This window comes from Nothobranchius furzeri, chromosome 11 (genome assembly GCF_043380555.1).
Source record: "Nothobranchius furzeri strain GRZ-AD chromosome 11, NfurGRZ-RIMD1, whole genome shotgun sequence".
Taxonomy (NCBI): Eukaryota; Metazoa; Chordata; class Actinopteri; order Cyprinodontiformes; family Nothobranchiidae; genus Nothobranchius; species Nothobranchius furzeri.
The window spans coordinates 2061256-2074532 of NC_091751.1; the positions used below are offsets into that span (position 1 = coordinate 2061256).

Consider the following 13277-nt stretch of genomic DNA (forward strand, 5'->3'; position numbering starts at 1 on the left):
TGGCAGTTGTTTACAGATTATAATAAAATGTTTTCACAGAAGGCAGAACAAAGGCAGAAAACATGGTTACAAAAATTGTCAATATATTAAAAGATGAATTTCCCAGGAGGCTGCTCCTCTCCTTCAGAAAGGGTAGTCTCTCCACAGGCTGCAAGACAAAAACACACCGATGAGAGGAAACGACACATGGGAACGGCTGAAGGGTTAATCACATACAGCAGCTGGAATTAGTAGAACAGCTGCAGTGTGTGTGTGTGTGTGTGTGTGTGTGTGTGTGTGTGTGTGTGTGTGTGTGTGTGTGTGTTACCTCAGTCTGTATTCAGCGTCAGTGTGTGTTTGCAGCAGCAGGTATCTGATCTCCTCAGGTGGCTCCAGACCATGAAGCTGTGCTCTGTCCCACCTCTGCAGCCTGCTGATACCTAGAACCAAAGGGGAAGACAGGAATCCTCAGAGAGTTAGCCACAGCTCAAAGAAGCAGCTTTACTTTACAGATTTAAACTCCTGTCTTCACAACTCAGAACCATTACATCAGCCAGGGCTGTTCCTTCTTTGTTTTATTATTAAACTCAGGCCTAGTCCACACGTAGCCGGGTTTTTAAAAACGAATATCCGCCCCTCCAAAAACTTGCATCTACACCACCTCGTTTTTAAAAAAACTCTGTCCACACGTACCCGGATAAATACGTTGTTAAGGACATGCCAGACCTGCAGGCGGCAGTACTTTCCCCGTTCTTAACCTCGTCCTTCGTCTGTGGTCTTCCACAAGGAGCAGTAATTCCTCTTGCAAAAACAAACAAGCAAAAAGCGCTTGGACAATTGATAAAGCGAGCGCAGCTCTGAGGGCATCCATGCTGTCGGCTAGTGTAAACACAGGTCGCACACGTGATGTCAGCATTTTTTTGTCGCGGAAAGTGACGTTGCGGACCTTAAAACTCCGGTTTTGTCTGTCCACACGCAGACACCCAAAACGGAGAAAACGCAGATCTTCACTTTGGCCGTAATTTTTAAAAAGATCCGTTTTCGTGTGAAAAAACTCCGTTTTCGTGTGGATGACAGGCCAAAACGTAGAAAAATATCTACGTTTTGGCAGATCCCCGGCTACGTGTGGACAGGGCCTAAACCTTCTTGTCCGTTGTCCCCCGGTTCAACTCTCTGTCAGCCCCCTATCAGCTCCCGGTCCAGCTTCCTGCCAGCCGCTGGTCCATTTTTAGTCCAGTACAATAGAAAATGATAAATGGTGACAGGTACGAACAAAACGAATAAAATAAAAGCATTTAGTGGTAATTAGGTGGATGTGGTCAGACCCAAGTGTACCAGCTAAACAGCCGTAGCAGACAGGTGAATCAGAAAAAACTTCAACTACTTCAGAAAATCAAGAATTTTCCAGAAACGATGCAGAAGGATGGAAGCTAAAGCCTTCACACCGGGACTCACCGAGCAGAAACTAATTGCTACAGCGACAACAGAGGATATGAAGAAATGAAATGTCTGTTCTTTCTGAGCATTGATGATGTCTGTTGTGATTTTTATTTCTTTGAAAGCTGGTTAAAATTTCAGATATAGAACGCTGTATTTAGATTTCCTTTTGACTGCTTATTCTTCAGGAAGAAGACCTAAAACAGGCAGAATTATATTCCGATGCCTGTTTTATTGAATTCTGTTCTCCAATTCTGGGAGAATTCAGTCTAAAATAAACAGGGAGTTTAATCTCCACAGATGCGAAGAAGTGATTTCTTTCTTATTTAGTGTCTGCTCTTTAAATAAAGCCCAGAACCCAAAAATGGATTTTTGTCTGCAAGAGGAACAGGACCTAGTCTGGTCCTCCCGAAGAAGCAGAAAAGGTTGGATTTTATCTTCAGCAGCGCTCAGAACCCGAGCCAGAACGTGAGCGTATTAAACCTCCACCACTGCTGGACTGGGTTTTCAGACGGATTAACCACCCGATGGAGGCCAGGGCAGGGAGCACAACCAAAATGCTAACGGCTAGCTGAACGCTAGGTGGGTGAGAATCAGGGACGGACTGGGGCAATCATTCATCCCAGCTGGGAGTGGTGTGAGCTAGTTAACGGTTCACTAACAGCTCATCTGGGGGGTGGGGGTCACTCTGCAATCGTGGAATGGGCCGTTTGTTTCTCTTCATGCTCCATGATGCTTGATCTAGGGTTACATCATGAAATGGGCGGAGTTCACACTGATGGGGGCCGGATTGGATCAAATCCCAGGGTCTTACTTTTGGGTTAACGAGACGTCTCAAGATAAAAACTTGTTTCTGAACAACTGACGTCTCCATGGGGGCCCATTGCTCTGACAGGTTTCAAATAGTACGAAACAGGCCCTCAGAAGCAGAAGTCACCATCTAGCTATGGCTTTTATGACAAAGCCAGGTGTGTGACTCACCTGTGCAGGGCCCGAACCTCCAGTCCAGGTCAAACTGTCTCAGTTTCTGTAACTCCTCTTCCCTGGTGGTCTTAAACACGTCGTCTCCTGGGGGGGGGGGGACACTTTCTTAGTGTTTGTTACCTAATAAATCATCTTTCTTTCAATCACTGAGAGCTTCCCAAATCTTTTATCCTAACACACACACACACACACACACACACACACACACACACACACACACACACACACACACACCACGTTGCACATCCTCACCTTTCTCAGGAGGAGGAGGAGCAGGAGGAGGTGTGGGGCTCTTGTTCTGTTTTCCTCCTCTCCTCGTTTTCTTCACCACCTTGAAGGAATTGGTGATCGGTCCGTGTTTGGTCGTCATGGTAACAAACCTAAGAAATACACACCAGTGCAAATAACTCAGAACAGAAAATGCTTACTTTTTTTTTATATCATCATGCTCCTGCAGAGGGGAGGGAGGCACACGGACTTTGAGGTCATCCTTCCTCCCACTGCCACCTGCTGGAGAGCAGAGGTCCTGCAGCAACGTGAGACGAGCATCCTTCAGTCGGGTTCACAAATGGATGCAGTGGGGTAAACATCTGCCACTTACACACCAGCATCGGCTCCACTCCGCCTGCACCGGGTTGGGAGTGTTCTCATTTAGTAACCTTGGACTTTCCCGCCTGCAACCGGACGTTCTGCCGGTCCTCCTCCCGAGGTGCCGTGGCCACACACAGCAACGCAGGATTAGTGTCGGAGTCTGCAAAAGCAGGCCGCTTTAGTTTTATACCACGGACTTCTCTGCGTTCTTTTGCCCCGCCCACGTGCACACGACATCACTGATATCTATTTTTCACACTAATTTTATCGAACACCCATGTTCTGAATCCCGTCCGCATTCCTAAGCCAGTGTGGCATGAATGCGGCCAGGCGGGGGCGGAGCCGATGCTAGTGTGTAAACCATAGACTGTACATATACTGGACAATTCGATTCCATAGGCTTCAATAACACGTTATCTGTCCATAATGGGAGGTGTCCACCACCGCCATTTTGACCGTGTCACAGGTTCCGTCCAGCCCAGACAATTCCATAAAAGGGAAGAGAGGAGGCGCTGAGGGTGGGGCTGTAAGGCTGGGCTCGAGTGACAACACCCAGGCGAACTAGCTACGAGCTAACCTGAAGCTAACCCTGGCTAACCCAAAGCTAAAGCGGAGGTGGGAGCCGAGCTAACGGATGTAGCCACCTAGCTTCAACCCAACCGGAGCTAACTGGAACACCCATCGACCTGAACCTCACACGGAGTTTAGGTGGAGGTTTTCTGCGCCTGTTCGTGAGAAGTACCTGTATTAAAAAAGTTTTAAATCGGTAAGTTTATAATTTATTTCCGTAATGAATACATTTTGCTTTGAGCAAGTTTTCAGTAGTTTTTTTCGGCGCTATCACTCCTGAGTCGCACCAGCCATTAAATGTATCATGAAGAAGAGAAAATATATTTAAGTCGTATTTTGGGGGGACATTTTATTATCTTTCTTACAAAATCTGAGACCAAGCGTTTCACATAGCAACACAAGCACCGGTAACCATAACAGAATGAACAACAGCCAGCAGAGGAGAGGATGGCGGTGTTTCAAACCCTCCCGGCCGGCGAGGACAGCTCATTCCTGGGCTGGAGCCGGCCCTCAGCACCCCGCCACAGGCTCTAACAGATGCTGGCGGTGTTTGAAACCCTCCCAGCGGGACAGGGGAACTCATTCTTGTGTGGGTCGGAGTCGGCCCGCAGCAGCGCGGTGTAGCCTACATATTTTGTTATATAAGTAGCAGGACCTGCCAGAAAATGTAAAAAAGTGCGAGTTATAGTCCGGAAAATATTGCAGTTATTAGTATTCGAGCTAAATTAGCAGCGTAAATACATTTCATATATTTCCAAAATGTTATACTTGTTTGTATCTTGTACAGCCAACTAGTCTTTATTCTGGACTCAGTACAATTTACCAAAAGTAAAGAGACATTCTACAGATGAAGTAAGCACAAGATAACTTACTGGAAGACACGGAATTATCATCAGAACCAGAACAAGAGAGCCTGATAACAGTAGTGAAAATAACAGTTAAAAAGTATGTATGTATAATAGAAATAAAAATATATTAGAATTAGTGTAACTCACTGTGATCCAAACAATAAATCAGCCATAGCTGATTAGTAAATATGACATGAGGTCTGGGAGTTTTTAATTTTCATTTTTTTGTTAGATCTGTTTAAATGTCACCATGGCAGCCTGTGTGTCTCCAACATCAGCTATGCAAAGCAGCAAGTGTAAGTTCCACATACCTGTCTCACCACTTCATGTATGGTTTTGTACTTTAAACAATTATGACAAACCTGTTATTTTTTCTCCATAGCCATTTGGATCATTGGAGACAGCTGAGTGAGGCGTGGTGCCCAGAGAGCTGCAGAGACAACCTTGGCCTCCCTGACGTCTGTGTCTCCTGGTTCGGTTGGGGTGGACCATCGACATACATACATGTGCCGACACTTTGCGCCCTGTTTTATAAAATGTAGTGTTAAAAATAAATGTTTTTGCTCAATTACTGGAATTTCTTTGGTTAAGACAAAAGTGAGGAATAATCATTTACAAGTTATTTGTACAACAGGCCCATTTTAAATCCCAACAGTTTCTTAGCAGACAATAGAAATGTGTTCTTTACTAACTTTACTTGGTTTAAAAATCTTACTAAAATAGTGCCGTATTGCAAAACCCAATCATACTTGTTATGTATACATTAGTTTTGTAGATATTTTTTACAGATATATATTTGTGTGCAACAAATCCAAACTTAAATAATTTGTCATTCTTTATTGAAAAACAACAAAATACAGTTATACAGAAAGTGTGGGAAAATGATAATGTGAAAGTATTGCTATTTCAATGTAATCCTATTTATCTTTAAAAAGAAAAACTCTAAAAATGTCCTGTACAGCATCATGACAGAAGAATGGTGGTCTGTCTGTCAGAATGTGCTGAACAGATTTGCTCTTTGAGGAGGAGTGTCATGTTTGGAGGAAGGTACTTAACCCAAGACATGCAGAATACAACACTGACCAAAAACTGATGGAAAAAAATGATTTATTTATAAGGAGGAACTTAAGGTGCACAGATAAGTCTGTGGTTGGAACTGCAACAACAGCTCAGCGTCTGGAGGAGGGAGAACACAGGTGAGCTTAGGTTCTGGTTTCAAAATCCATTGTAGGCAGGCAGAGGTGTTCAGCAGACTTACTGTGGTGGGTGTATGTGTTGGCTGGAGGAGGGAGAGGTAGAGAGGAAGCGCAGGAGAGGGAGCAGAGGTGGAGAGAAGCGGGGCGTCCTGGTGGATGGGGCACTGGGTGAGATGAGAGGTGGGTTATGGAGGGTGGTGATAAGGTCCGTGTGTTGAATATCCAAATCCTGGAGTAGAGGTCAGTATCCAATGAGGTCGACAGGAATCCTGAAGAATGGTAAATCCAACATAAGAGCAAAAACACTACGAAATAACATTAATCCTAGGAACACTAGAGGTAACACGAGTGGCTAGTTACTACCAAAACTGAGGCAATCTTCTGGCATCAAATTGTGTCCTCCATCCACCTTAAATAGGAAAGCACCCCGCTGATTGCTGATCAGGAACGGCTGGGGTGTAGTCACCAGAACCATGAAGAATGTGTCTCCAGAGACAACTCGGGTCCTGGTACCAATCAGGAAAGCGGACCTTATCACCCAGAGCTGCCAGGTCACGCTCAAAGCCTTCATGTTCACGCTGCAGAGCCTGAACGCTGGCCAGGTGGTGGCCGTAGTTGTCTGTGTTCAGGGCCTGGTTCTTCTCCTCGATCCACTCTTTGGTCTCATCAGCGTCTCTGAGAAGACATCAGAACTCCGTCTGAGTGTGGGTCCAAACTCTACTGACCCGTAAGCGGCGCATAAGTGTGCGGGGTACCTGTGGAAGCGCTACACCTCATGGGCGCTGCCCAGCATGTTGCAGCGAGCGCCAGCGGTTGTTCAGCTCCTGGAGAGAAACCAAACCCAGTGAGATGAAGGTGGACGCCAGCGGGCTGGACGCCGGACGAGGAAACCTGGAGACGGATCGCTCAGACAGGAAGGGAAGAGCTTCCTCTTACCTTGATGGAATTAAAGTTAGCCGTCGTCTGAACGCCCAACCGTACGGTCTGAGGTCAAAGGTCACAGGAAACACACACCAGTCAGCAGTCATACAGATGCATAAAGATAACTGTAGCCATGGCAACCAGCTGACATGTCCCCACTTTCACCAGCACCTGGTGCCTGCCGGGTCACCTGAATTCCTGTGTGATGTCAGCACGGTCGGCCGTGACTGCGGCCATCAGAGGTGACCTCTGATCAGCTGAATGAACTCACCTTCCAGGGTGACGCCGTGTTAGAGTCGGCTTCGTCCTGTAAACAAACAAACAAACAAACAAATGAGTGGTAACATAAACACCACGTCTGGTTCTGGTTGAGGCGGAGGACAACATGCACCTTTCCAGGAGCAGAACCCAGATGTTCTTGTTGCTACAAACAGAGACGAGCAGAGTTAACAAACCAGGAAGTGAGAGGGACCAGCTGCTGCAGACAGGTGACGCTCACCTGAGCCTGAACCATAGGAGCCTCCTCAGCCATCAGACCTTCTGACTCCAGTTCAGATGCCACCTTGTTGATGTCCCTCAGGCGGGACTCGTTGGCCTTCAGGTCCTGCAGGACAAAAGCACCTGCTGATCACCTTGTTGCTGTCGGGTTAACAGGTCTGGTGTTAGAACGTGGTGGATAAGAATGTTCTGACGGGCCGAGGGCTCTGAACTCACCCTGCAGGACTGGGCCTGCTCCTTCAGGGCCTGGATGCTGCTGCCATAAGCCGACAGGTCCGACATCAGGGCCTCGTGCTTCTTCAGGAGAGCCTGTGGAGCAGAACATCAGAACCTTCAGCTCGTCTGACACAAGTGGAGCTTTCTCGCAGCGATGGTCCAATCGGATCCGCCACTGTAAAACAAACCCTGCTCAGTTCACCGCAGACGCAGCTCTGCGGGTGTTTAGTGGAAAAGCGTGAGCCTTCTGCCGGCAGCCACGTGTCATGGCTGCTCTGCAGCGGGAACACACATCACAGCTTGTAAACCGTTTGAAATAAGAGCGCCGGGAACACGTTTGTCATCACTTCCTGTGCGAGGCCAGCACTTCTACCCCTAACCCATGAGACGCTCAAACGAGCAACGATGTCTGGTAGACAACCGAAGGAAATGACAAATACAGAAACACTAATTATGAAGGACTGGAAAGAGAGCAAAGAAAAGCGATTGGAGTTTCTCAGGAAGGGACTTCCATACCTCGGCCAAGTCCTCGTCTTTCCCTTAGTCTGGACTTCCAACGATGGGCTCCTTCTCCCTCATCCAGGACTCGGCCTCATTAGCATCCGCAAAGTACTGCTGGGCCTGCAGAGAGTCCTCCAGGTCCTGCCTCCTCTGGGACGCCTTGGCCTTTAGCGTGTCCCAACGTCCATGAAGCTCTGACAGCTTAGTCTTCACCTCCTCACCAGCGAAGTGACCTGGACCCAAAAAAAGTGAGCCAGAACCTGCAGACACCTCAGAAACATGTCAGGACCAGACCTGCTCTACCTTCCTCCACCATGGTCTCTCCTTTCTGGGTGACAGCCTTGATGCGAGGTTCATGACCTGTGATCTCAGCCTGCAGAGCCTGGTGCTTCTTCAGCAGGTTCTGGACACCAATCAGGTCCTTCCCTGAGGACACATGTTAGAGTTCAGCATTATGCAGTAGACAGACCAGTTTAACCCAGGGGTTTCTTTCTTCTACTATCTGCTCTTTAACTGTATTATTTCCTGCTATTTCAGCTGTTAACTTTATTTTTTCTCCAAGTGTTTTTCTCCCCAGAAGAAGCTACAACGATGTTCTGCTGAGCTGTGGTGGCCTCATGGAGGGGGCCATCGTCTAGCACACTGCTGCTAACCACTTAAACATTCTCCCTCTCCTGATAGTAACATTTTACTTTCTTTGATGTTGGATGTGGTGCTACTAGTTTACCCGTTTAATTATAGATTCACTAGGATAAATACAATAAAGTTTATCTCTCGCCAAATAGAATATTTACTGTGGCGAGCCCGTGAAGAGGTGTAGGAGAATGCGACAAATTTGTCTGTTAAAAAGTCTGTTATGTACAAAAACACAATATCATCACACTATTTTGGACCGATACATGACGGTCAGGTCCAGCTTGGGGAGAAAATATGACACGTCTTTCAGGATGGACTTCATCTTTGGTAGCTGGCGAAGCCGGGAAAAGCAGGATCTAACCACCTGGCTAATGTGGGAGTCCATCCGCATCTCTGGGTCCAAAACCACCCCCCGGTTAGTGATGGTTGGCTTCACTAAGCTGCAAAAACAGGGTTGCAGGACAGGACTAACTGCAGTGGGAGAGGGAGGAACAAATATTCCAGTTATAAATATTAAATATTTGAACAAATAAATATTTGTTAAAAGGAAGAAACTGATGATGACTTTAAGATTAGAGGAATGTTCTAGAACGGGTCTGGAACCAACGATGGCCCTTTGGATCAAATTTGGATTAAAAAAATAGCTCATGATTTTATTTATGGATGGAATAAAAATACAGGTTGTAAGCATCTTCTCAGTATCTTCATGTTGCACGACTTTCCACAGCAGAAGGACACAAAAACTGCCAGAATTATGATTAGAAAGATTTACGTTTTAATCTCAGAATCCCAACTTTTCCCAGAATCTTCACATTATTCTATGAATTCAGAGAAAATATACATTTTTCAGAGGTCTCGCTCCCCTGTTGTGGATATTTCTCAAAATTCAACCATTTTTTCTTTTTAAAAGCTTTAGTAAGAGTTTGGACTCTAAACAAGTTTTACTTTGCAGACTGCTTGTCTAAACCTTCATCAGATCTGCTCATAATAAAACATTTGGGTTATATTTAATGCCCAGGAAGATGCTCTTCCTGGGCATTAAGTTATCAAAAACAGATAAAAGTATTTTTTACCATAATTTTAACTGCTATCAGCTGATAAAAATAATAAAAAACAGCCTGATCATTAAAGGGGTGTAAGTGAAACCGCGCGGATCACACAAACCATCATGCTGTCTATATGACTTTGAAAATATATAGTTTAATTACAGTTTGATTTATTTGACATCTGTATAATGTTTATTATTTTGTTTTTTCCCCCTAAATGCCTAACGTTTTAGTTTTACATGAATATTAGTCATTCATCACAATACATAAAGTTACACATTTTAAATTTTAATAGGGGAAGACTGCAGGAGGGAGCGGTAAAATACAGAAATCCCCAGCAAAAACAAGAAACTTTACGAGTCTGATGAAACCCGCTGGAGTTCCTTCAGCAGGCCTGGTGGCAGCTACAACGGCCCAGTGGCTGTGCTTGGTCAATGTTATCGAGCTCAGTCCGGCTCGGCCGTGAACGAGCCGAGGCGACATCCTGCTCTGCTTAAGAAGAGGTGTTATTTTCCGCTTCAGAAGAAGCGTCCGTGTTTTACGCTTTCTCAGAGACATGTCACGTTGCTAAGTTGTTAGCGCCGCGCGCTAACACGTCAATAGTGCAGCATAGCCTGCTCGAGGTTTTAAGGGTTCAGATGAAAACACCCTACCACTCAGGCTGCTTACACATCGATATTAAGTTGTCGCTGTTGCGCTCACGCCGTAATACAGTATTAGATGCGGTTAAAGTCAGACATGAAAAACTCCACGAGCGGTCAGACCGCGCAGCAGCTAGGCGCAGCAAGTAGGCACCGGATCGGTCAGGCTGCCCGGCCTGACCGCTGGGGATTACCGGATGGAAGAATGGACACAGAAGTCTCCCTCTTAGCGCTCCGTCATATGTCAACCCATTTTTATCTTAAATGCACTGGGTTTTACCCTATTACCCATCTAAATATGCCCTATTAATTATTTTACCGTATTTTACATTTAAATTTCATGGTTAAACAGTACATGCTACATGTTAAACTGATAGTTAGCTAGCTACTTCGGTAAACTCAGCTAGTTTAAAGGTGGCAGTGACATAAAATACGAATATAGATTTTAACTTACCGAGAAAAATGAAGTGGAGACTCCTTGGACGCTCTATTAGTGAAATTAATACCACTGCAAGTCATTTTGTCCAACAATTGCACCAATAATATCCAAAGAAGAATACACAAACACAGAGACTCAAAATGCCGGAGCAGTTTCCAAGCCAGACCGAGGCTGTACTGAGGCCTTTCCACGGAGCTAGCTCTGTGGTCACGTGGGTCTGAGGCGGCGGTCACGTGTGTCGGATGCTCATTAATTATACAGAATTTTAGGCTTTCAATACACTTAAACAGAAGAGTGAGAAAAAAATTCACCCCCCTCAGAGTTGTCATGAGTATAAACTAGATAATTTAGACAAAAAACATGTTTTGGCACCAGGCTGTAAACATGTTTATTTCTGCTGTGAAATCGGCATTTTTAACATGGGAGTCAATGAGGATTTGCTCGCTTCTGGCACCAGCCCCCAGCGGATGAGGGTGGAACTGCAATTTTTCTTACTTCCGGGATGGGACCATTTTCTGAGCGGCATTGTGGGGGCTTGGTGTAAACCACCAAATGGTTCCCGAGCGTGGCTGTCTGCGGACGGTGGCACAGGAGCTAATTGCTCTCCATGTAATCGGAAGGTCGCAGGTTCGAGCCCCGCTCAGTCTGTCGCTGTGTCCTTGGGCAAGACACTTAACCCCCCTTGCCTGCTGGTGGTGGTCAGAGGGTCCGGTGGCGCCTGTTTGAGGTAGGCCACGCCTCTGTCAGTGCGCCCCAGGGTTTAGCATGAAAGCTGAACATGAAGATCGTCTTCTACCCCACTTCCTGCACTGGCCGAGTAAATACAGATGAGGAAACTAGTGCTGCCCGGATTCGTCCATAATGCACAATGACGCCAACAAGCATTGGTCATCGCAGATCGGAGGGGGTAGGTGTAATTTCAGCTCGCCAATCAGTCCATAGTGTCACCTCGGTCCCAGTCTGACCGCTGGGGAGGTCGGAAAGAACCAAAAACACAAATCTGACCTGTGTGAAAACAATTTCTGGGGCCGTAAGGGACCGAACCGACGCTAACGTGTAAGCGCCATAAACGGTTAACAAACGGAACATGAACACTGGAACACGCCATGGTGGTCCCTGATGACGTGTCTCCTAGGCAACTGGGGTGGGGAGGTTCCAGAGGTGTGACCAAGTCACTGCTTTGCAAGTCACAAGTAATCACAAGTCTTTCCAGTCATGTCAGCTTCTTTTATTTGCTCAAACAGCAGAACGTGTAACTGAAACTGTTTATAAAGATCAAACCCAGGATGAAGAATGATTCATGATTTTTGTCCATGTCGTGACACTTTGGTGCTAAAACATCAAATATGCTCAAGTCATCAAGTCAACACGTGCAAGTCGATTCAAGTCGCAAGTCACTGGCGTTCAAGTCCGAGTCAAGTTTTAAGTCTTTATAGATTTTATCAAGTCAAGTCATTAAAATAATGGCTCGAGTCCAAGTCATGTGACTCGAGTCCACACCTCTGTGGGGTTCCTTGACATTGAGAAACACCCTAAGACCCTCTTTGGCCGTTCAGAGAGGAGAACAGCTGAAACCCCAGCATGATGGACTGTTTGGTGATCATCTCTCTGTTGTTGCTTTTGCACCTTTAAAGGCTGCGCTGCCGCAGGACCTGAGAAACAAACACGTAAACGGACTGTGTTCACACTAAATGCTTACGCGTCACGCTCCAGCTGTTAGGTTATTACTACTGTAATAACAGCTGTTTGAAAGGCTTCGTTCATGAAGCCGCTGCCAGCCCAACAACATCAAGACCAGCAGCACCCATGGCCTCGGTCAGGTCCATGAACGTGACCTGGGCTGTGTCTCAATTCAGGGTCTGCTTCCTTTGAAGGACCCAGCCCACCCGGCCGACGTGGGCTGCGTCCTCCGTCGGCCGGGTAGACCGGATGTTAACGGCTGTGAATTTGGACAGGCCTAGCCTTCATGAACTCCCTCGGTGAACGTTCCGTCGCCTAGCAACCGTGGAACCGCTGGGCAGAAGGGAGAAGGAACTTTAAACGATGGAGCTCGACGTTTTATTTAGCTTTTTAACCCCCAGAAACCCAAATTTAGAAAACAACCTGCAAAATCTTTTTTTAACCTTTCACATGTTGTTCTAGGAGGCCAGATAAACGGGCCTATTTACACATTTTAACAGCCAATAGTGTTGCAGAACTGAACAATAGGACCTATTAGCAATGTAAATGTGGTTTTAAAAAGAAAAAAAATATGGGGAAGGTTTATTTTTGTAGACTTAAATCTGATGTTGTAATATTACAACCGTGGGTCTCTGGGGGTTAATCATTTCCTTGACTGTTGGAGAGCTAATTCAGAGAAAATACTTTAGACAAGCTGAGCCTGAGCAAAGATTTGATAATAGTTTTTAATACTTTCTAAGGGTCTTAATTTGACCAAAACAGATTTATCACCTTTTAAGACTTTAAGACCCAGCGGATACCATCTATGAAAACAATTCTCCTTTGTAAACAAAAATAAAATTCAAGAGTTTAATGCAGAACTGATTTTATTTAGATATTTCATTTATATGTACATGTTTAATCTTTACTAACCATTTTTTTCTAGCAAAGTAAAAAGCTGTCAAAGTTCTCCCTTCTCTCCTGTGCCCTCTGCAGCCTCATGTCCTCCCAGATCAGCTCCAGATGCTGGTCATCGCTGGCACCTTCCCCTGGATGCCCATTTTCTCCAGAATAGTCTTGACAAACATGTAAGAAAAAAAAAGATAGAGAAAAGA

At 45.7% G+C, this 13277-nt stretch overlaps 2 protein-coding genes across 6 annotated transcripts in view; both read right to left on the reverse strand.

Annotated features, from left to right (window-relative positions):
• Positions 1–13277, reverse strand: part of LOC129152307 (DNA polymerase delta subunit 4) — a 14170-nt gene continuing 893 nt past the window's right edge. For 2 of the 5 annotated variants that reach the window (XM_070556177.1, XM_070556176.1), the window contains exons 2-5: positions 2653–2780; positions 2398–2484; positions 308–419; positions 1–148 (exon numbers count right to left, since the gene is read on the reverse strand). In XM_070556177.1, the coding sequence (XP_070412278.1) occupies positions 124–148; positions 308–419; positions 2398–2484; positions 2653–2770 (342 nt within the window). In that variant the 5' untranslated portion in view covers positions 2771–2780 and the 3' untranslated portion in view covers positions 1–123. Of the gene's footprint in view, positions 149–307; positions 420–2397; positions 2485–2652; positions 2781–2878; positions 2927–3001; positions 4461–12003; positions 13239–13277 lie in introns of those variants that run through there. The other 3 variants (XM_070556174.1, XM_070556178.1, XM_070556175.1) reach the window with 3 other exon arrangements.
• On the reverse strand, positions 5232–7327 carry LOC139073206 (spectrin alpha chain, non-erythrocytic 1-like). The gene is made up of 9 exons (XM_070556184.1): positions 7241–7327; positions 7026–7130; positions 6918–6950; positions 6798–6833; positions 6542–6589; positions 6361–6429; positions 5969–6280; positions 5668–5874; positions 5232–5585 (listed from the first exon to the last, which is right to left on the reverse strand). The coding sequence occupies exons 1-6, from the start codon at positions 7304–7306 to the stop codon at positions 6379–6381; spliced, it is 339 nt and encodes a 112-aa protein (XP_070412285.1). The 5' UTR covers positions 7307–7327; the 3' UTR covers positions 5232–5585; positions 5668–5874; positions 5969–6280; positions 6361–6378.

Coding starts and splice junctions, on each gene's coding strand:
- LOC139073206 (XM_070556184.1), bottom strand. CDS start 7,306: ATGTCGGACCTGTCGGCTTATGGCAGCAGCATCCAGGCCCTGAAGGAG. Junction 7,131..7,240: donor AGCAGGCCCAGTCCTGCAGG/GTGAGTTCAGAG, acceptor TTTGTCCTGCAG/GACCTGAAGGCCAACGAGTC. Junction 6,951..7,025: donor CTCCTATGGTTCAGGCTCAG/GTGAGCGTCACC, acceptor CTCTGTTTGTAG/CAACAAGAACATCTGGGTTC.